Here is a 23306-nt window from a genome sequence, read left to right on the forward strand (position 1 = left end):
ACCTCTTTGATTGGGTTTATTCCCAGGTATCTTACGGTTCTTGGTGCTATAGTGAATGGAATTGATTCTCTGATTTCCCTTTCTGTATTTTCATTATTAGTCTATAAGAAAGCAACTGATTTCTGTACATTGACTTTGTATCCTGCCACTTTACTGAATTGCTCTATGAGTTCTAGTAGTTTGGGGATGGAGTCTTTTGGGTTTCCCATACAAAGTATCATCTCATCTGTGAAGAGAGAGAGTTTGACTTCATTGCCAATTTGAATACTTTTTATTTCTTTTTGTTGTCTAATTGCTGTTACGAGGTCTTCTAGTACTATATTGAACAAGAGTGGCGATAGTGGGCATCCTTGTGTTCCTGATCTCAAAGGGAAGGCTGTCAGCTTTTCCCCATTGAGGATGATATTCTCTGTGGGTTTTTCATTGATAGATTTTATGAAGTTGAGGAATGTTCCTTCTATCCCTATACTTCGAATCGTTTTAATCAGGACCAGATGCTGTATCTTGTCAAATGCTTTTTCTGCATCAATTGGGAGGACCATGTGGTTCTTCTCTCTTCTCTTATTGATTTGTTCTGTCACATTGATTGATTTGCAAATGTTGAACCACACTTACATCCCTTAGATAAGTACCACCTAGTCATGGTGGATAATCTTTTTAATGTACTGTTGTATCCTATTAGCTAGGATCTTGTTGAGAATCTTCCCATCCATATTCATCAGGGATATTGGTCTGAAATTCTCCTTTTGGTGGGTTCTTTGTCTGGTTTGGGTATCAGAGTAATTAAAGAGTCTGGAAGTTTTCCTTCTGTTTCTTTTTTTTTGAAACAGCTTCAGAAGAATAGGTATTATTTCTTCTTTGAGTGTTTGGTAGAATTCTCTAGGGAATCTTTGTAATAAGTTTTAATTTTGTGCAGTACAAGTCCTCTGACTGTATTCTTCTTTTTAGGATTGTTTCAGCTATTCTGGGTCCCCTGGAATTCCATATGAATTTTAGAATCAGGTTGTCAATTTTTGCAAAGAAGTAAGCTGGATTCTGATAGAGATTGTGTTGAATCTGTAAGTCAGTTTAGGGAATAATGCATCTTAACATGTTAGGCCATTGATTCATGGACATGGGATTTTTCCCATTCATTTAGATAATTTCATTTCTTTCAACACTAATTTTATAGTTCTAAGTGTATAAGTTTTGCACTTTATAAATTTATTCCTAAGTGTATTATTCTCTTTGATGCTAGTATGAAAAGAATTATTTTCTTAATTTCATTTTTATATTATTCATTGAAAATGTATAGGAATATCACTGATTTTTAAATATTGGTCTTACTACCCGCAACCTTGCTGAACTTGTTTATTAGTTCCAGTGCTTTTTTAGTGGTTTCAGGAGACTATCGTGTCACCTGTGAATAGAGGTAGTTTTACTTCTTCCTTTCCTGTGTGGATCCCTTTATTTCTTTTTCTTACCTAATTGCCCTGAGGAGTCTCCAGTACAATATTGAAAAGTTGTAAGAACAGATAGTCTTATCTTGTTTCTGATATTAGGGAAAAGCATCCAGTCTTTACCGCATTAGTATGATATAACTGGGGGTTTTTTATGGATGCCCTTTATCAGGTTAGGAAGGTCCCTTCTACTTTTGTTTTTTACTCTGTAGATGTAATGGATCACATTAATTGATTTTTGGTTGTTAAGCCAACCTCACATCCCTGGGATGAATTTCAGTTGGTCTGGTGTATAATTTTTTAAAATGTGGCTAGATTCAGTTTGCTTGTATTTTGTTGAGGTTTTTTTTAAATCCATACTCAAGAAATATTTGTCTGTAGTTTTATTGAGATGTCTGTGGTTTTAGTGTCAAGATAATGTGGACCTTATAAAATGAGTTAGGAAGTGTTTCCTCCTCTTCTGTAAACCACCTAGGCTCAGCCTTTGCTTTATGCGAAGTTTTTTGATTACTGATTCAGTCTCTGAAGTTGTCAAAGCTCTCTTCAATTGTCTGTTCCTTATTGAGTTAAGTTTCAGTAATTTGTATCTTCCAAGGAATTTCTTCACTTTATCTAAATTGCCTAATTTGTTGAAATGCAGTTGTTCTTAGTATTCTTTCATAGTCTTTTTTATTTCTTTAAGGTTGATAGTAGCATTGGTTTCTAATTCTAGTAATTTGACTGTGGTGTTTTTCTTGGCCAAACAAGCTTAAGGTTTGTATTGCTGATCAACAAGTTAAAGGATTCTTTCCAAAGAATCAGCTTTGGGGATTGTTAATTTCTCTCTCTCTCTCTTTTTTTTCTTTTGTTATCTCTTTTATTTCCATTTTAACTTTACCTCTTTCCTTCCTTTTACTTGCCTTAGGTTTATTCTTTTTTAGTGTTTTAAGGTTGAAGTTAGGTCATTGATTTAAGATCTCTCTGTTAACGTGGGCACTTACAGCTGTAATTGCCATGTTGTAGACACTGGTTTCATTGTACACCATGGGTTTTAATATATTGTGTCTTCATTATCATTTATCTTAAAATACTTTCTGATTTTCCTTTTGATTTCTTTTTTGACTTGTTAATTGTACAAGAGTATGTTTAATTCCCACAAATCTATTTCTTAAATATGTCCTTGTTTTTATTTCTAATTTTATACCATTGTGTTTGGAAAACATGATGTATTATTTCTATCCTTTTAATTTATTTAGGTCTCTTTAATAGCCTAGCACATGGCCTCTCCCAGAGAATGTTTCATGTGCACTTGAGAAGAATGTATATTCTGGGTTTTTTTTGGTGAAGTGTTCTATAGATTAATGGACATTATATAGATGTCTGTTAGATCTAGTTGGTTTAAATGTTGTGCAGTTTTTGTTTTCTTGTTGATCTTCTGTCCATTAATTGAAAGTGGAGCATTAATTTTTGTTGTTGAATTGTCTTTTTTCTCTGTTTATGTCTTTTAGTTTCTGTTTTTGTGCTCTGTTGTTTGATGCATATATGTTTATAATTGCCAAATCTTTTTTTTTTTTTTTAAGATTTTATTTATCTATTTGACAGAGATCACAAGTAGGCAGAGAGGCAGGCAGAGAGATTGGAAGGGAAGCAGGTCCCCTGCTGAGCGGAGAGCCCGATGTGGAGCTTGATCCCAGGACCCTAGAATCACAACCCAAGCCGAAGGCAGAGGCTTCAATCCACTGAGCCACCCAAGTGCCCCTATAATCGCCAAATCTTAATGAATTGGCCCTTTTATCATTATTAAATGTCCCTTTTAAAGTCTCATTTACATTTTTTGTTTCAAAGCCTATTTTGAGTATATGCACTCTAGTTTCTCTGTGATTGATTTTTTTTTTTCATGATACATCTTTTTGCATCCTTTTTGCATCCTTTGACTTTCAGTCTGTCTTTTAATCTGAAGTGTGTCTCTGGCAGATAGCATGAAGTTGGGTCTAGTTTTTTAAATCAAATCTGATAACTTTTGATTGATTACATTATTTAATCCATTCACATATATTATTATTAACATAGTTGCATTTACATCTGATTTACTTTTTGTTTCTATATCTCATGTCTTTTTTACTTCTTTATTAATCCCTTTTACTACTTTTACATTGAGTGAATGTTTTCTACGTAGCTTTTTAATATCATTAATTAGTTTTTCATGGTTTTTGAGATTTTTAAAAAGTGATTGGGGTGCCTGGGTGGCTTAATAGGTTAAGTGTCTGCCTTTAGCTCAGGTCATGATCCCAGGCTTCTGGGATCAAGCTCTAAGTCAGACTGACTGCTCATTGGGGTCTCTGCTTCTTCCTCTCCCTCTACCCCACCCATTATGTACTCTCTTTGTGTCTCCAATAAATAAATTCTTTAAAAAAAATTTTTTTTAGTTTTATTTATTTATTTGACACAGAGAGAGAGAGAGAGAGATCACAAGTAGGCAGAGGCAGGTAGAGGGGGAGGGAGAAGCAGGCTCCCTGCCAAGCAGAGAGCCTGATGTGGGGTTCAATCCCAGGACCCTGAGATCATGACCTGAGCCAAAGGCAGAGGCTCAACACACTGAGCCATGCAGGCACCCCTCTTTAAAAAAATTTTTTAAGAGTTTATTTGAGCAAAAAATCTATTTGAATTGGGTATTGCCAAACTGAAATTGGTTAACCACTCCACTGACAGGGGCTAGGGGAAATGTTTTTATAGAGAAGAGGCAGGAGCAAAACAAATTATTTGATTGGCTGCAGCTTAAGCATTTGCTTTATTTAGAAAAGCCTAGTTGACTTTGATTAGTTGTCCTCAGGTTTCAATTTCTTAATGTTAAGGGATTTACAGCCTTAGGTTTTGATTTGGTTATATAGGCTACTAAAGCATTAAAGCCACTTCAGTCTAATGACTTCTTTATTTAATCAATTTAACACTACTTTATAGATTTTCTCCTTGTCTTTGACTTTCCGCATTTTTACTATGATTTAGATTTACTATGTTTTTAGATTTACTGTGTCTTTAGATTTCTTTTTATTTATCCTACTTGGAATGTGTTGACCTCATTAGATGTGTAGGTTTTTGTTTTTCAGTAAACTATGGAAGTTTTTAACTATTTTTTTCTTCAAAGTTTTCTTTGATTTTCTTTCTCTCCTCTTCTTCTAGTACTCCCATTACATGTATATTTGTGAATTTAATGATGTCCCACATCTTTCTAAGGCTCTGTTCTTTTTTCTTACTTTTTTTCTTTTAGATCTTTGGCTTCCTTAATCTCGATTGTTCTATCTTCAAGTTCACTAATTCTTTCTTATGCCTGTTCAGATCTACTCTTCAGCACCTCTAGTGGTTTTTTAAAAAATTTTCTTCTGTAGATCTGTAACGACTATTTTGGAATCTTTTTTTCCCATAAATGCATCTGATCACTTTCACAGTAGTTTCTGTTGCTGCTTTTTTCATTACATATGCATGGCTCATACTGTCATACTTTGCTTTTTTATTGCATGCCTTGCATATTTTGTTGGAAACTGAACATTTTATATTATGTGTCATAGCAGCTCTGGGTACTTGTCCACCCCAGGGAGGGCTTATTATTTTTATTTGTTTAGTATCTGTCAGTATTATTTTAATGAAATCGATACCCCCACCTTGAAATGTTCAGCTTCTTACACTGTTTCCCAAGGAGGTATAGCTTTGGGTATGCCATCATTTACCATGGGATGACAGTGGTACTAGTAGGGCACTCTTCCTCTCTTTTCTTGATCACACCCAACTGTAAACTAACCTAATTTCTGACCAGTTACTCAGTCATTCTCAACAATGCCCTGAGATATAAATTTCTCTACAAACTAATACTATCAAATAGTTGCTCCTTTGATGGAACAGTTTCTGAGGTCAGTGTTTGATATTTGTTCTGACCCCAGAGGGGCTCCTCTCTGCCTGTTTGTTCCCTGGTTCTGTCCTGTGAACTGGCCTATAATCTATGCTATATGTTAACTAGATTCATGAATCTTCTTTCATTTGTTTTTTTGTCCCTGTGAGCACCCTCCATGCTATGTTGCAAATGAATTCTGTTCCTGTGGAAAGAAATTAGGGGCTCTCTGTTTTATGGCCTGTGTACTTCACAGGCAAAATCTCTGCCGGGACTCTGGAGCAGAGGGTGGAAACTATGGCAGTCTTCTCTCCAAGTGAAACCCCCACTGTTGGATCCAAGCATGCAATGCAGGGAGCAGTAGTCTTGGCTTGCCTCTTCTGTGTGAGACTACCATGCCTGATGGACTAGGAAAAGGGCTCTTGAGACCATTATTCTGAGGGAGCCACAATTAAGGTATAACTTCTGTATCACTTCCTTAGGACTTAGCCTCGGTGTCAGGCAGCTAGAAGCAGGAAGGGAAATATGGAGAGCCTCCTCCTCCCAAGAAGAAAGTCCTTTGTGCAGGAGCTGGGGAGAAAAGGAGCCCTGTTTTTTTGGCTGCAGCAGTCCAGTGCCTGAGCTGGGAGGAGAGAAGGAAGAAGCTGTTTTGGTTCAAATACCAGTTTCCTGCCTTTCTTACTGAATTTTTCATAGGTTTTCTTGAATGGATGTTTCTTCTTCACTTTTACTTTTAAGACCATTTTCAGAGGTTTTAAGTGATTGGGGTTTTTTACATAATTTTCACCAGTTCCAGTGGGGAGCAGATCAGTGGAACTCCTTATGTCAGAAGTCAAACTGTCTGCCTCCACATGATTTTACCATCTTTCTTTTAAGAAATGTGGGTGGCGTTTAAGAACCCTTCAGACAGTAGATGATAATGATAATACTTTTTACTTCTGTCTTACAGATTTGGTATGTAGATATTCATAAGTTATCATCAAAGTTAAAGAATATATAAAAACCCATGAAAAGATCTAAGAAAGACCCAAGGATATAAGGCAACTTGTATCTTCTTATTCCTCAGATTGGTGTGCTTGTTATGAAACTCACATTAGTAACAATTATTATACTTGATTAGATATAATTATTGTCATCAAATTATAGCTATTATTAGTTACATTTAATTATTAATAATTGTACCTAGCTTTGAAATTCTTGTTATTTATAGAATATTTGCTTATTTTCTCTTGTGCTGGTTAGATTTCTTACTCAGATGTATTGCAGAATTTATTTATTTTTTAAAGCACCTACTTGTAATACTCTTGTTTACTTGTTTTCTGAGTCTTTGGAGTAGTTTTACTTCTATGAAGCTGGTACATGATGCATGAAAATAATGGAATAGTGACTGATCACTTTTCCTACTCCTCCACAAAGAGTATCTCAAGTCCCATCTGTATACTCAGAACTGTGTTGATAATACATAAATATCTAAGGCAAGAATGCTCTTCAAGGTATTTATTATCTAATAGGTAAATAGACATATTTAAATGATAAATCACAGTCATGATTTCAATCTTCTCCAGGAAGAAGGGAACCTGGGATGAGATTATATAAAAAAGTAGACTAATGCCTAGTCACTGTCCTCATCGTCGTGGTCTTGATCATAGGTTTGTTGAGCCCCAGTGATTTGGGGAAAGTATAAATTTATAGTGTCATTGACTGCAGGAAGTCAACATATCTTAGTAAATTTTTTTAAAAGATTTTATTTATGTATTTATTTGACAGAGAGAGAGAAAGCACCAGCAGGGAGAGCAGACACAGAGGGAGAGGGAGAAGGAGGCTCTTTGCAAAGCAGGGAGCCAGATGCAGGACTCAATCCCAGGACCCTGGGATCATGACCTGAGCCAAAGGCAGACACTTAACCATCTGAGCCACCCAGGTTCCCTTATAGTAAATTTTTTAATAAACTTTAAAAAATTGAAATATATATATTTATAAAGGTACACAGATCAAAGATATACAACTCAATGAATTGTCACAAAGTGAACCAATTTATGTAGCTATCACCCAGATTAAGAAAACCAGACAAAACCTCTCCTCATGAGGCGCCTAGGTGGCTCAGTGGATTGGACTTCTGCCTTGGGCTCTGGTCATGATCTCGGGGTCCTGGGATCAAGCCCTGCATTGGGCTTTCTGATTAGCAGGGAGCCTCCCCCCCCACCCCCCACCGCCCCACACCTGTCTCTCTGCCTAGTTGGGATCTCTGTCAAATAAATAAATAAAATATTTTTAAAAAAAAAAACCTCTCCTCTCCTGTCGTTCCCCACTCCCCAAAAGTGATCACTGTCCTAGCTTTTATTGCCATAGATCAGCTTTGCCTGTTTTCTGAACTTTGTGGGTAGAATTATATAGTATGCAGTCTTCTGTATTTGTCTTCTTTCATTTATTATCTTTGTGATATTCATTTATGTAGCAGTGAATGCAGTAGTAATGATTCCCTCATTTTTATTGCTATATAATATTCCATGGTAAGACTATCCTGCATTTATTCATTTTTTTTCTGTTGTGTCATCTCCTTTTCTTATTGACTTCTGAGAAAATCATATATTTTGGTATTCTAGACATGAGTCTTTGTGTTGTAGGTATCTTCTCTCTGTGTCTTGCTTTTGCCTCTTAATGGTATCCATTCATTGTACAGAAATTTTAAATTTTAATATATTCCAGTTTATCCAATTTTTCCTTTATACTTAGTGTGTTTTATTTTGCCTAGGAAATTTTTGCCTGTCTCAAGGTCATGAAGATAACTTCTGAAACCTTTATTATCTTGCATAATTATACTTATAATAAACTAGAATCAATTTTTGTATATCATGTGAGATATTAATATAGATATCCAAGTGGTCCAGCATTATTTACTAAAAAGAATGTTCTTTCACCTGGTGATCTACAGTATTACTTTGTTATAAGTCAAGTAACTTGATACTTATGGAGACCTTTTTGTATTTTCTCTCTTCTTCTGATTGCTAAATTCGTGTCTTTATGCCAATACCATACTATTTTAATTTGTGTAGCTTCATAACAAATCTTTATTTTTGGTAGTGTAAATCCTACTTAAGATTTTTTTACTATGTTTGGCCCTTTGCACTTTAATATAAAGTAGGAATTATCGTATCGATTTGCATGTGAACATGTGCAAGTGCACACATACACATTCATACACAAACCTTCTGGGGTTATGATCGGGATTGCCATGAATCTGTAGATCCATTTCAGGAGAATTGACATCTTTACAATACTGACTTTTCCAATCCAGGAGCAAGACATATCATTCTGTTTATGTATGGGATCTTTAATTTGTTTCAATAAGACTTTTCCGTGTTCTGGGTTGTAGTCATATACTTAATTTGTTTAATTTATCCTTAGGCGTCAGTTTTTTAAATGCTACTATAGATTGTGGTGTTTCAAAAGTTTATATTGTATAGTCATTTTTTTCTAAGACATAACTATTGAGTTTGTATATTTGCTGTTGTGTATCCAACAGCTTGTTAAATTCATTTAATTCTATGATTTTTGTCTTTAGATCCTTTTGGATTTTCTACATACTCAGTCGTGTCATTTGTGAAGAATGACAGTTTCATTCTAATCATTTTTTTTTTAAATTGGGAAAGGAGGGGAGCATTTATTAAAATGGCTAGACCCTTGAATATAATGTTAAATAGAAATTATGATAGTAGGTATCTTTTTTCTTGTTGCTGATCTCAGAGCCAAAGGTCTCATCATTTTACTATGTTTGCTATATATATATTTTTATGTTTGCTATATTTTTTGATGACTTCTATTACATAAAAGAACTTCCCTTCTGTTCCTAGTTTACTAAAACTTTTTGTTATGAATATGCATTGAGTTTTCTACATCTATTGAGATGATTATAGGATATTTATTCTTTTTTCTATTAATGTGGTGAATTACATGAATTCATTTTCTAATGTTGAAGCCAGTCTTAGATTCTCAGTCATGATATTTAGCCTGATTTGATAAGCTAATATTTTGTTTGTTTTTGCATTTATGTTCATCTTATGATACTTCTCTCAGGGTTTGTTATCAAAGAGATGCTAGCCTCATAAAAAGAGTTGAAATGTGGGGTGGGGGAGGTTTTTTTTCTTTTAGTTTTTGGAAAAATTCACTGATGAAACCATCCTGACCAGGCTTTTAGTTTGTGGGAAGATTTTGATTATAGATCCAGTTTCTCAAAAAGAGAGTATCCTTTTGGTATTCTATTTCTTCTTGTATCCGTTTTGATATATTACATTTTTCCTGGAGTTTCTTTCTTTTTTTTAAGATTTTTTTTTTTTTAATTTATTTGACAGACAGAGATCTCAAGTAGGCAGAGAGGCAGGCAGAGAGAGAGAAAGGAGGAAGCAGGCTCCCTGAGAGGAGAGAGCTCCATGCGGGGGCTCGATCCCAGGACCCTGGGATCATGACCTGAGCCAAAGGCAGAGGCTTTAACCCACTAAGCCACCCAGGCTCCCCATTTCCTGGAGTTTATTTCATTTAAATTTCAAATGCTTTGCTATGAATCTAATCAGTTTTTTCAGAGAACTAAACTTTAACTCTGTTAATTCTCTTGAATGCTAATTTCTGTTACATTTTCCTTGGTGCATGGGTTATTTACAAATATAGTGCTTAATTTCCAAGCATTAGGATCCCCTAGGTGTGTTTATTATTGTTGTCCACCTTAATTCTACTGAAGTCAATTAGCATATTTCATATAGCACTTCTCAAACTGTGATAGAGGACTTGTTCCTTTTTCCCAATCTATGTTGGACTAGCAACTTTAAAAAAATACAATAAAAATGAATTTATTAGAAAATCAAAATAAAAAGATATATAAGAGCAAAGACCCAGGTTTATTTTTTATTATTAGGTTCTACAGAGATGCACTACTATATCAAATGGCTATATTTTCTAAACACTTATTCTCAGTATCTGAACCTATATAGTTGTGGTCCATTAACACCTGTGAACCAGCACTAGTCCATGGGACACACTTCATGTTGCACTGCTTGTTGTGATTTTAGTCTTCAGAGTTTGTTGAGACTTGCTCTATAACTTTCCACATGGTCAACTTCAGTAAATGTTCCTCATGCAGTTTTAAAAGAAGGCATATTCTATACTTGCAGAGTGGAATGTTTTATGTATGTTACTTAGATTGTTTCTTTATCTTTTTTTTTTTTCTTTATCTTTTTTTTTTTAATCATGTTTTTTAACTTAACTATATTGAGACATAATTTACATGCAATAAAATATATCAATTTAAATGCACTGTTTGATGGATTTTGACAAATGTAGACACCCAAGTAACCACTAACACAATTAATACAGAACATTTTAAAACTCAGTGCCAGTCCCTAACCTTAACTCAGGCAATCACCATTCTACGTTCTGCAGCTATGGGTTTGATTAGATAGATTTGGAGGTTTTTTCTGTTTTTTTTTTTGTTTTTTTGTTTTTTGTTTTTTTTAATGGGGAAGGAGGCCCAGAAGGAGAGGGAGAGACAGAACCTAGTACAGAGGCCGATGTGGGTCTTAATCTCACATTCCTGAGATCATGACCCAAGCTGAAATCAAGAGTCAGATGCTTAACTGACTGAGCCACCTAGGCACCCCTAGAAATGTCTTTTCTAACATTTCATATAAGCAGAATTGTGTAGTATGTGCTATTTTGTGTCTGATTTCTTGAAGGATATAAATAGTGCAGAATGTTGCGCTCATTGCAATGCATTTTCCTTATCTCTAAGATCTTGACCCTCAAGACCTGGCTGACTTGGTAGAACTCCAGTGCTTTCCTACTAACGTGTTTTTTCAGCTCTTGTAGTTGGTGTCAGTGGGATGGTTGGTCTAAAACAATAGTTCATGGTAGCCAAAGGCAGAAGAGCTCTGGCAGTATTTAGTGAAGGTACAGTGGTATAGAGATCAGATGTGAGGGTGAGTGTTCTAAGTAAATGGAATTCAGATGACTCTCCCAAGAAATCTGAGCAGGATTGAAAGATCCAAAAGTAGATTGTGTCCATTAAATATAGGCTATATATCATTATATCAGTCAAGATTCAGTGCCAGAAACTGGATGTTCTAAACAGGAGAGCGTTAAATACAATGAGTTAGTGTTTACAGATTGTTGGAAGGTTTGAAGGTGTAAATTCTAGACTTGGCCTACAAAAATGACTCCCAAAATAATGCTAGAGCTGCTTTGTCAGGGAAACTGCTACGTTGTGGACTGCCACTAGCGCTGCACAAGAAGCACGGTTGCTGCCACTGCCATACCATGATCTCACTGATAGCAGCAAGAACAAAGAGGACCATCAAGAAAGCCTTGCTATCGTTTGAGCCTTCCAGATCTTGCAAGATTGCCCTTCACTGAGAGATCCGAATTAGAATCACACACTACTTATAAAGAATATAGGAGTTGTAGTTTTCCAAGTTTTAGGAAGACAGAATGAGGGTAGAATGAGAGCTGACCAAAGTTCCTACCATGCACATAAATTGAAAGTGCAGTGTGCCTCTGACTTACAGACGGTGAGTGGTAATCCAGCCATATTCTAAATTGTCAGTTCTTTTTCTGTAACTCTGCCATCAGTAAATGTAGTGTTTAATGCAACTTTTTAAAAAAAGATTTTATTTATTTATTTGACAGAGATCACAAGTAGGCAGAGAGGCAGGCGGAGCGAGAGAGAGGAGGAAGCAGGCTCCCTGCTGAGCAGAGATCCCGATGTGAGGCTTGATCCCAGGACCCTGAGATCATGACCTGAGCCAAAGGCAGAGGCTTTAACCCATTGAGCCACCCAGGCGCCCCTTTAATGCATCTTTTAATTTAAGTGTCTCTGTTTTTTTCTAGCTGCTAAATGAGCATATTATGGTCTATGATTTAAATATCCAGAGTGCATATCAATCAATTACAGGTTATATTTGAGTTCAATTAATATTTTAATATTTGTTGAAGACATACAAAATGCTTGGCATCACCTTGGAAACTCTAAACATTCAAACATCTTACCAAGATTGACACTACCTAATTCAAGATTATTTTCAAAGATAATCATGAAATCAATTTATTTCATAACCAAGTGCATATGGAAACTTTCATTAACTTCATTTGTAATTCTTGCTATATAGTCAAGGACACTCCATAATATATCCCATAACTGTGCATAGCAATTGAGATCTTGATATGGAAATGTCAGTAGGATCCTCAAGGGCAAAAAGCTATATATAGCTTCCTCTAGCGTTGCCCTTTCTACAACAGCACCGTGTTTGTTGATCTGTTTTCCCTGCTTTCTTCTTCCTGTATAAGTTGGTGTTATGATACTAATAAAAGGCTTGGTTATGGTCTGGACAGTTTATACACCAGTGCTATCTAGATATGTTTTGGTTTGTTGTAAGCTACTGAGGTTTTCTGAGGTTTTCACAAGCCATAGATGGTTTGTACTCAGGGGGAGAATGAAAAAATAAAACAAACACAAAGAGACTGGTGAACCGTAATATGATTGTTAGCTCAAGCATTAAGCAGTGAAAATATTCAGGACTAGAAGTTAGAAGGCATATAATGCTTAAATAGCTTTAATGTGACTTTTTGGGGCTAGTATTTTTGTATGTCAGATTCTGTTTGTGATTCATGATGATTCTGAATTTAAAATTCAGCTCAGTTTCCTTCCATCTTGCTGTTTGCATTAGAAAGAATTCATTGCAAAGAATTCTAAAAAAAGAACTGATGTAATTTTATTTTAGGGCACAGTGAATCTAAGACTGTATTCTAATTAGGATCATTTTAGAGAATAGGGAGCATTTCCTTTAACGTTATTTTTATTATTTTCATTTATTAGTTCATTCACCTGTATGAATAAGTATGATTTTTAGAACTGGATAGTACATAAGTTGCTTTTTCTAATATTTTGTGTGTGTGGAAATGTAAGGCTTGATATGACTCTGAAAGTTCCCTTGAATTGCTTTACCTCCTTCAGAAAGATACCTTCCTTCATAGTTGAATATTCTTCCCTTTACAGAAAAAAAGTTTTGGAGTGAGACCATTATTTTATATACCTAACCATCCACTTAATCTCTGATCAAGTATTTGAATGGCAACATCTGACCAGTGAAATATTTGAGTGTTTTTCAAATTATTCCTGATCATAGCTGTCTTTCATTATTTTTTTCAGAGGTTATCTTTGATTGTTGGGTATCTGTAGTGCTTTGCTAAACAAATTTAATTTATGCTATTGTGATTTCTACTTAGCTTATAAAATAATTTTGTCAAGAAGATGAATATGTGGGAAAGTATCAGAGAATTCTAATTAAGAGTGTTTTTCTTTATTTGAGACTTTAGAAAATATCAATAATGAAGTATGTTTTAATCCATTTATTTTTTCTTTGTCCTTTCAGGTGGATCTCCTTACTTAGCAACCAAAATAAATGAAGCAAAAGACTTATTAGAAGCAACCACCAAACATTGATCGATACTTAAGAATCATTCTGAAGGAAAAGAAGAGAGAATATAAAAAAAGTCCAAATTAATCTAAACCACGGTGTTCATAATTTTCATACATGTACTGACCACAATCATTTATTCCACTATTAAGGTATATAATAATAAAAGATTAATAATCTATCTTTTATTATCTTTCTTTTTAAAGATTTTATTTATTTGAGAGAGAGAGCACAAGCAGGGGGAACAGCAGTGGGAGAGGGAGAGCTGAGCAGGGAGCCTGATGTGGGGCATGATCCCAGGACCCTGAAATCGTGACATGAGCTGAAGGCAGACGTTTAACTTATTGAGTCACCCAGATGCCCCTATCTTTTTATTATCTTTTAAAGGAACACCTTAAAATTCAATGATTGATCTTCTTTCTTTTTTTCCCTTCCTTTCTCTGTGGTAGTCATACATTTGAAGTTTTTTTGCTTTAGTCCTAAGTTCTCTTGGCTCCCCACCCTCACTCAGTTATCATCATCAGTAATGTGGGAATTATGAGCAATAAGTAGAAATTTTCTTACTGCTGATACTAATATTCACAATATCCCTTGTTTCCTTAGAGGACTTTACTACTCTGCCTATGTAAGGGTTTGAGATCAAACACTGACTGCCATCCCATGAGAAAAAGATTGAAAACTCAATCAAATTTACTAAATGGTGTTTTGTAAAATAGTGGTTAGGACTTGTTAAAGATCTGTGCTCTCTTTGAGACCCTATAACTGAAGCATGGGAACTTGGAGAGCTACTAAAATGATTAAAGATTTGCAAAATGAGCCCAGTGAGGAAAAGTTGAAAAAGTGGTAGGAGAAGTCTGAGGAATTTGTCTTTAATTACAGCCTTCCAGTACTGTATATTTATTCAGTTATTCGTTCTGCAGATATTTATTGACCACCTATAATGTGTAAGGCTCTGTAGTGGGTCCTCTGAGAGTTATAGTTGTGAACCAACCATGGATCATGACCCCAAAGAAGTTACATTTAGAGAAAAGGTAAATCACACTATTAGAGAAGTACAGGTGATATGCTAACAAGGTGCAAAGAAGAAAAGAATATTTTAAACTGAGAGCATAAAGGAGGAGCTTCATAGAATAAGTGGCATGAAAGCTGGGCTTTAGAGATAAATCATATGATTAGTGAGTCAGTGTTGTTTCCCCTGAGATCACTCACAAATAGCAGAAATAGGATTTATTAGTGTGATTAGAGTACAGGGTTTCTCAGAAACAATGGACAGACACATAATCTTGAAGGACCAGCCCTTTAATTTATACTGCATGAAATTATTATCTCCAATAGCCCTCAGTCATCATCACTTTACTGTCCCAAAGGTGAGAAAACAGATTCAAATACAGAGTAACAACATCATTTTCTTTTCTTTTCTTTCCTTTTTTTCTTAAAAACATTTTAGTTATTGATTTGACAGAGAGAGACACAGCAAAAGAGGAAACACAAGTAGGGGGAGTGGGCGAGGAGGGAGAAGCAGGCTTCCTGCCAAGCACAAAGCCCAATGTGGGGCTTGATCCCAGGACTCTGGGATCAGGACCTGAGCCGAAGGCAGACACGTAACGACTGAGCCATCCAGGTGACTTAGTCCCAGCAGCATCATTTTCCAGTACTCCTTTATAAATCCTGGGTCATCCCAGGTAAACTGAACCACTATATTTCAACTATCTTAAAATTACATTTTAAATACTGTGGAAGAGCCTCTTCAGGTTGCTGGCGAGTGAGTATCGGCTTTGGCTGGGAGGTAGACCAGGGCCATCAGCCATGAGGAGCCTCAGTTGCTCTCCACATAGGCTTCTCCCCAGGGCTGTGGCGAGAAGCATCAGCACACTATAGCGGCTGTGTAATGAGAGAAGGTGAAGAGACAGGAAGTAGAAGCTGCAAACTCAAGCTGGCTCTGGTAGTGGTTCCCATAAGCACTGAGCCTGCCTAGACTCAAAGGCAGAGGGTACAGGGGATCGTGAAAGAACTAATAGCCATTTTTAACATGTAGCAGGGCAGGGTTTAGATTTTTTCCCCTGCTTACTCAAATCAGTTAAGGCATTGCTTTAAAAATTTTGTCAGAAGAATAGAATTCAAGTAAACTAGAGTAGTTTCAGATGACACAAGTACAACTCTAGGTAGATATTAATTCAGTAGTCATTCTGTAAATGGCGTTATACTTATGCAATTGGGTTTTTAAAAGCTACCCACCCTCACTCAACTCCTTAGTATCTGTAAAAAGCTTATTTGAATTGTTACCTATCCTCAGTAAAGATGGCTTTTAAATATTTGCTGTTATTGCATATTCTTCTTAATTAAGTTCTTTGTTGATATTGCAGTTTCTGTTTATTCTTACAACTTAGATACAATCTGAGAAAGCAGAAAAGACCTTTTAAAAATAAAACAGTTACTTCCCAGATCCAGAGAAAGTGTAAGTCAAATGGACAGTTAATTAAAGGGAGCACAGGATGCCATTTAGACCATAGTTGATGGCGCTGATCTCCAGCATAAAGTCAAAGGTGGAGAGTTGTTCAGTAAGGAAAAAGCTATGGTGATTGCAGAAGACATAGTTTTATTTAGTCTTCAGACCATTCCCTTTATTTGGTTTGAAATGCATTTCAGTGATTTAGTTAATATTAAATACTGTGTCAAGCAGTACAGATATAAGTATATTCTTAAAATGCGTAATATGCTCAAGATAAGTAAAAAAACAGATTCTTACTTTTTTTTCCCTGATACTACTGAATTAAGAAATTCTGAATTTTATTACTGGGTACACTTGTGATTACCCAGCATGGTCATTAGACATAACATATTTTTTTTTTTTAAAGATTTTATTTATTTATTTGACAGAGAGAGATCACAAGCAGGCAGAGAGGCAGGCAGAGAGAGAGAGAAGGAAGCAGGCTCCCGGCTGAGCAGAGAGCCCGATGCGGGGCTCGATCCCAGGACCCTGCGATCATGACCCGAGCCGAAGGCAGCAGCCTAACCCACTGAGCCACCCAGGCGCCCCTAGACATAACATATTTTATCCAAGGACAGAAATCCTTTGGTTGTCATGGAGAATCTTGAATACAAAAAAGAGCCTTTAGTGATATATCTTCAACACATTTGGCAATTAGCTTAAGGTAGTTTACTGACATTTGTGGGAGAAGATGAATCAAAAATACTGAAGTTTCTCTGACTCAATTCACTGAAGATGAGCTGTAGAGGCTGCAGTGCAAAGTTAAATATCTAGGTAGGCCAGCTTATTTGGCACATTGGGAACCATACCCTCCACAGGCACTCAGCTCCTCGCTCACAGTCACCTCCTTAAAGGCCTCTGGCTCCAACGGGGATTTGATGGCAGTGAGGGACTGTCAGCAGTGTGCCTCCCTCCTATCAGAAGGGCAACCCAAAGAGCATATCCCATTAACACTACATCGGTATCATCTACTTGTCAAAAGCATTCCATGAATTATGGGCCGAATTTTATTTATGGTAGAGTTAGACACATTAGAAAATTAGAATTTTAATTTATTAGCTGGAAAAGTTGAGAAGCTCTCTGGACTCATTTTTTTTAGGTAGAATCTAACTGATCTGGATCATTGCCCACCAGTGAAATTGCTGGGCATGGTAGACAAAGAAAATGTTCCTTCTAATGATTTTTATGAGCTGAGTAGCTATTGTTCCCAGTTGAGTGCTCTTTTCCTTTTTTTATTGTTGCTGAGCAAAAGAATTTATAAAAAGCTTTTTTTTTTTTTATTAAAAACCCTGCTCAATTGAAATGCAAGTTCATTAAGTACTATTCATCTCTCTTCCTGCCATAATAACCCTTTCCCCCTCTGCTCAATTCAGGAGTGCCTAGCAGCCCTGGTCAACATTTTAAGTCTGAACAGACTATAATATAGATGGAGATATGCAATCTCCAACATCAAGAGAGAGTTTTATTTCATGTGGGCAGAATACGATCACACAGGCTAGATGTTAGCTATAAATTTCACATAAGTACCTCAACTTAGAGGGGCAAGAAGCCCCTGGAAAGTTAAATCAACAGTGGGAAATTTAATTCAGTTTTGACAAGATGAAAATCACATTGAAAATACTAGTTCAGTATTGACATCTAAGCTGTAGTGCTAAAGACTAAGAAATTAGAATCAGCTCGTTATCATAAGTCCAAGAGATTTTATTAATACTAGCTAATAGTTGTTGAGCACCTTGTGCCAAGCGTCCTGCCTACATCATCTCTTTTTTAATTTTCACAGTACCCCTAAGAAATAGGTACTATTTATATCCCCATTTTACAGATAAAGAAAGGTAAGGTCAGAGGAGTTTAGGAACTTTATCAAAATTATGTAATTAATAAGCGGTGGGACTAGGATCCAAATCAGTTTGGCTTGATTCTGAAGCACATACTCTTTACCTTCCCATTATATTGCACTGATTCTAGACATGTGGGAGTCATTGCAAAATGAAGGGGCTCACATGGCCCTGTACTCATTCATCGATAACCCTGAATGTCGGGTGATAGGTTGTAAAATGTTTATGGAAGGGTCATGTCGTTTGGCACTATGAATGAGGACTGCCTACTGTCTTGATTTCTGCCCTGGAAACTTGTGACGCCCATCCAGCTGCACTTGTGAACAAAGTTCACTTGGTAGAGTAGCAGCTGGGTTTCTCTGACTTGAGGGGTAATCGCTGAAACTTAGAAGAGATTTTATGTGAAACTTTCATGGGCCAAAGTTTCCTAGGAAAACATCTAGAGCAAAGTTCAGAAGACGGCTTGTGAAACTGAAGCAGCAGGCATTAGGAGAGAAATGAAGAAATTGCTCGATATAATAAAGATGAGAATAAGAAGGCTGAACTTATTGAAAGGAACGGGGTAGTGAAAAAATTAAGGTTAACAAGAGAGACAACCAAACCAAGAAGAGACCACTCACAGCATTTGAAAGAGAATTGACAGAGCACAGTAGATTTCTTGAAAACTTTGCAATATTCCCAATTGTAGACTGGCTTATTTGCTCATGCCATGCTTTTATGCCAAATTCCAGAATTACATTTTACACAGCTAAAGCCTTGTCTAGTAGAACCCATAGTTCTTAAGTTGCCAATCTAAGAATGTGTCTTTAGGTTACCACTTAATTTTCTGTGTTCTCAGCTGCTCTACTCAACTGGTGAAAAGGTTTCTAACTTCCAGAGATTTATAACTCTGAATAACTCTAATATTGATAATGGATTTGTGAGTTCTTTGAATGTCAGATGCCCCTATATTCATGAATAAGTTCATTCCAAAGCCACAGCCTGGTCTTTCCATCTATCTTCTCTTAGATTCCCAGGCCCTTTGCTCTTTCCTCCTGTAAACGTGGACCATCAAGAATTCATGTTCGAAGTATTTACATCTCGGCTTCTATGCCTCTGGAGTGGGACGAAATTATCTAATAATGTTTGTCCCGTGGTGGTGGGAAGTCAGACGATATCTGCATCATCTGCATCTCTTAGGCTGTCCTGGGCTGTTGTAGCACAGCGTGGCAGAGAGCAGCATGTACAGAAATGCAGCCCTCCCTAATCAGCCCCACTCAGATCTGATGGTATGCTTTGTTCCTCAGCTTCTGGGTACTTAAGTATTCAGTCTTTTACTTAAGTATTCTACTCTTTTACACTCTTACACTATATACTCATTTGGGCTTTTTCCCCCTTGCAAACATTTTTTTTAGCCCAATATGAAAAAATTATATACATAGTTACATTTATACATTTATACTACTGTGTTTGTTTTGCTTTAAAATTGTAAAGGGTAAACTAAGATACTTCTGTCTCGTTTTCCAACACAGTTAAAATTAAATCTGACTTGGTAAAATTGAATTTACACTAAATTTTTTCTGTCATACAACTCTTGAAGAAAATACACTAATCGTATGTGTTATGTAACTTCGTTTACATTATGATCGCTTTTGCAGGCACTGCTTTTACTTCTTTTATACCTCTGTTTCAGGAGATGCTGGGCCCGGCTGCCTCTCAGGACACAGTATTGATTGGTTCACTTCTAAGGGCTACTATCAGAAACTGGAACTGTAGACACGTGGATTTTCTTAGAAGCCCTTGGTGAAACTTGAGTTTTTACCCTTCATACCAAAATAAGCAAGGGGAAAAAATAGAAATGAGCCCAATGATACTTTAAAATTGATTTGTGTATTTATCTCGTAACAGATACCAAAGAAAGTACCTATTTCCTTGGTTTATTTCTTTCTTGCCTCAGGTGTATCCCTAGCAGCTTTTGGCCTGCTGCTGCTTAAAAAACTCTAAACAGAGACATTGGTATTCGAAATGCTGATGCAACAAAACCGTTACCCTGGGTATTACTGAATATGTCTGCACAAATGCCTGGATTCCATACTTAGTGTAAATGACGGATAGGCTACTGTTCTGTCGCCAACTTCTCGCTGAGGGGAGTACAAATAGGCATGCCCTGTGTTTCTTCTCTCTCGCCCTTCATCATCTGGCCAGTCCCACACAGACACCATGCGGCGTAGTGGTCACTTCGTAATTCTCTCCCAAGGCCAGTAGGACAGTGCACGCCATAGTCACCTGGCCTGGAAGGGTCTCGTGTTGTCATGAGACACCGTCCTGTGATGTGTTTGCAGACAGGAAGGGGAAAGAGGACTGACAGTATTGGGATAACATAACATGAAGGGTGTGTCTACCATAAAATATGAGCTTGAGTTTTGTTTTGTCAGAGAGGAATATGTTTTCCACAGCAGTCTGGTGAATTAAGAACAATATACTGAGTCCTACAGGGAACATGTTCTATTTGACTCTGTTTATAGGATTTATGTATGGAACATCAATTTTCTGTACAGACATAATTGAGTACATATTACCATGATATGAAAAACTGGAAGCATACATATGGTTGTGTAGGCTGTTAAATTTTAAGAAATGTAACAAAGAGGAAAATCAAACCTGAAAACGACGCAGCTAATGAAATTATTAACTTGAAGTTTTTGCTCAAGATATATGCGAAGTACACACATTCTCTGTAGAAATACAAAGACAAATAAATTATCAATGTGTTACCTTCTTCCTTTTCGGATTGAATTTTTTAACAGCAAGAATGCCTAACGGGCAGTTAGGATGGCTTGGTGACAGCGGGTTCAACAGCAGCTTCAGCCCTCAGGACTCCAAGTAGAGTATCTGGTGTCAGGAGGTCCGAGGGCCTTTTGTCCTCGTGCATTTTTTCCCCAAAGCCAGGCTGAAAGTTACTCCTGGGGACAGAAAAAGAACTTGGCTGACCAATCTGTCACCAGCCTGAAAGAAATGTATAGGAGTCCTACACGCGTAGTAAGTGGACATCAGCTGGAAGCCAGGCAGTCTGTGTTCAGAGCCTCCTTTGTGGCCCGTGGTGGAATTACCATGGCATAATGTGACTGTAGGGGACAATTTGATCAACAAAAGAGGTTTGAAGATTTTTAGTGTTGGTGTTACAACAAAGGTTCTGATGTTCTGACCCAGTGGAGAAATTCATAGCAGCTGACTGTGTATCTTTAGGTTTTGTGTCCCCTTCCAAACCCCAACAGCAAGCATTTCTTGTTCCTAAGGCGGCCTAGCCTGAGGCCGAGATTCTGGTGTGTGTTTGCTCTCTGGGAGTTAGAAGTCCACCATATGGCAGCCGGAGTTTTCCTCTGTCCTAATAAGCCCATCTGCCTTTGTCCTCTTCTACTGCTGGCCTCTTTTTCACTTCAACACCAGCCACAACTTCATCAGGCTGGGAGACTCCCCAGCGTCAGGGCGCTGGGGCATGTTTCCTGCTTTGCCATCCGTGAGCTCTGGGCCCACAGCCCAGCACCCCAGCCCACCTCACCGTGTTTGCTCCCGGGAATACCATCCACCTACCTGCCCATAGAGTGAGACAGTGAGACAAATGAGAAAGGATTGGGAAATAATGAAATAATGAGAACCACAGGGAATGTTCTGGACACCTTCAAGAGAGGTTCAAGGAACCTTGAAGGAATCTTTGCAAGGAACGGCAACACTGATTTTTTCATCTGAGAACCATTCTGCATGTGTACAGAGTTGGGATGTTCATACTTCTTCTTGTAGGGGCAGTTGGTTAAGCATCTGCCTTCAGCTCTGGTCATGAGCCCAGGGTCCTGGGATTGAGCCCTGCGTTGGGTTCCCTGCTCAGTGGAGAACTGCTTCTCTCTCTCTCTCTGCCTGCTGCTCCCCTACTTAAGCTCTCTCTCTGTCAAATAAATAAATAAAATCTTCAAGAAAGAAAAGAAGGAAGGAAGGAAAGATGGAAGGAAAGAAAGAAGGAAACGTTCTCTTGTAAATGGGCGAAATGCCTCACCCACAGCCTAATAGCACAGACTTTGAAGTCAGTATTTCTTATTCCGGTTCCACGTATGCATCTCTGCTCCATTTTGTCAGTGGCTGGGAGATAATACTGCATTCTTTTCCGTTTTCTACCTGGAGCTCAGTGTATGAGTTAGCCAGTGTCGAGCACATACTCCATCGTGCCAAGAATGCTCAGTGCAGGCTCTGTGCAGCAAAGTTAGCACACGGATGGATTTGAAATTTTCCTTTGCAACCCAGCCAATCAGGTGTCCGACTATACCTTGAAGCCAATTAGTATTTTTCACAGAGCCAGGTGCAAAGCTGCCAGGTAACATCTGTAAGTGACTTGGATTGCTCTAATGGGATCTGCATATGTTCAGCCCTATATGAAGATGTTTTTCACTTGACACAGAGTCATCTTTGGTCTTGTTCTCCACCCACTCCATTAAGTAGACACACCTACACATGTTACCGATTTGATTTGCTTTCTGAGGAGGATGGTGCCTGGATTTTCTCTTCCTGATGCTACTATTTGTGCAGATGCCTCTTGGAAAACTTCCCATCCCAAGTGCTTTCAGAGGGGAGGGGACAACAAATCTTATGTTATTATCAAGGCATTTTTCTCATAATCTTGCATGTCTAACCTAAATTAACCAGTAATGATTTATTTGAGTATCTTGTGTTTTCTTTTTTTAACAATAAGTTTAAAGATAGCACTACTCCTCAAAGGGACAACACACCTGAGTTCCTGTAACTTTGGGGACTGGACACGTGGGTTCTAATCCCCTAGCTCTGCAACTCATCAACTCTCTGACTCTGGGCAGGATGCAGCCTTCTTTGAGCCACTTGAATTTGCGGTTTTCTAAGAGTCAAGCAGTCTGTTGAAGAAGCACTTGTTCCCAAGTCACACAGACCTAAGTGTAAGTGTCTGAACCACCTTCGATTAGAGTGGTCTTGTGGAAGTTTTGTAGCCTCTCTGGGCTTCCTGACCCATAAAATGGGTATAATAATATGTACCTCAGAGGGTGATTTCAGGAGTTTAATAATTTCATAGACAAAGATGTGCCTGTTTACCAGTGCCTGTACATGGTAGCTTCTCCACAAATGTTCATTTTTACTGCTTATCAATTTGGCTTTACTTTTTTTTCCTCTCTCAAGTACTGCACAAATATAACAGCAATTAAAGGATTTTTAAAACAATGAATAACATAT

General features: G+C 37.3%; 1 protein-coding gene across 1 annotated transcript in view; it reads left to right on the forward strand.

The window, feature by feature from the left end:
* The window catches only part of DNAJC15 (DnaJ heat shock protein family (Hsp40) member C15), an 85402-nt gene extending 64596 nt beyond the window's left edge, over window positions 1-20806 (forward strand). Inside the window, exons 6-7 of the mRNA XM_032314876.1 lie at window positions 13713-13909; window positions 19753-20806. Of these exons, the coding sequence (XP_032170767.1) occupies window positions 13713-13783 (71 nt within the window). The 3' untranslated portion in view covers window positions 13784-13909; window positions 19753-20806. The remainder of the gene's footprint in view (window positions 1-13712; window positions 13910-19752) is intronic.
* Window positions 20807-23306: the final 2500 nt, after the last annotated feature.

This window comes from Mustela erminea, chromosome 15, assembly GCF_009829155.1.
Source record: "Mustela erminea isolate mMusErm1 chromosome 15, mMusErm1.Pri, whole genome shotgun sequence".
Lineage (NCBI taxonomy): Eukaryota > Metazoa > Chordata > Mammalia > Carnivora > Mustelidae > Mustela > Mustela erminea.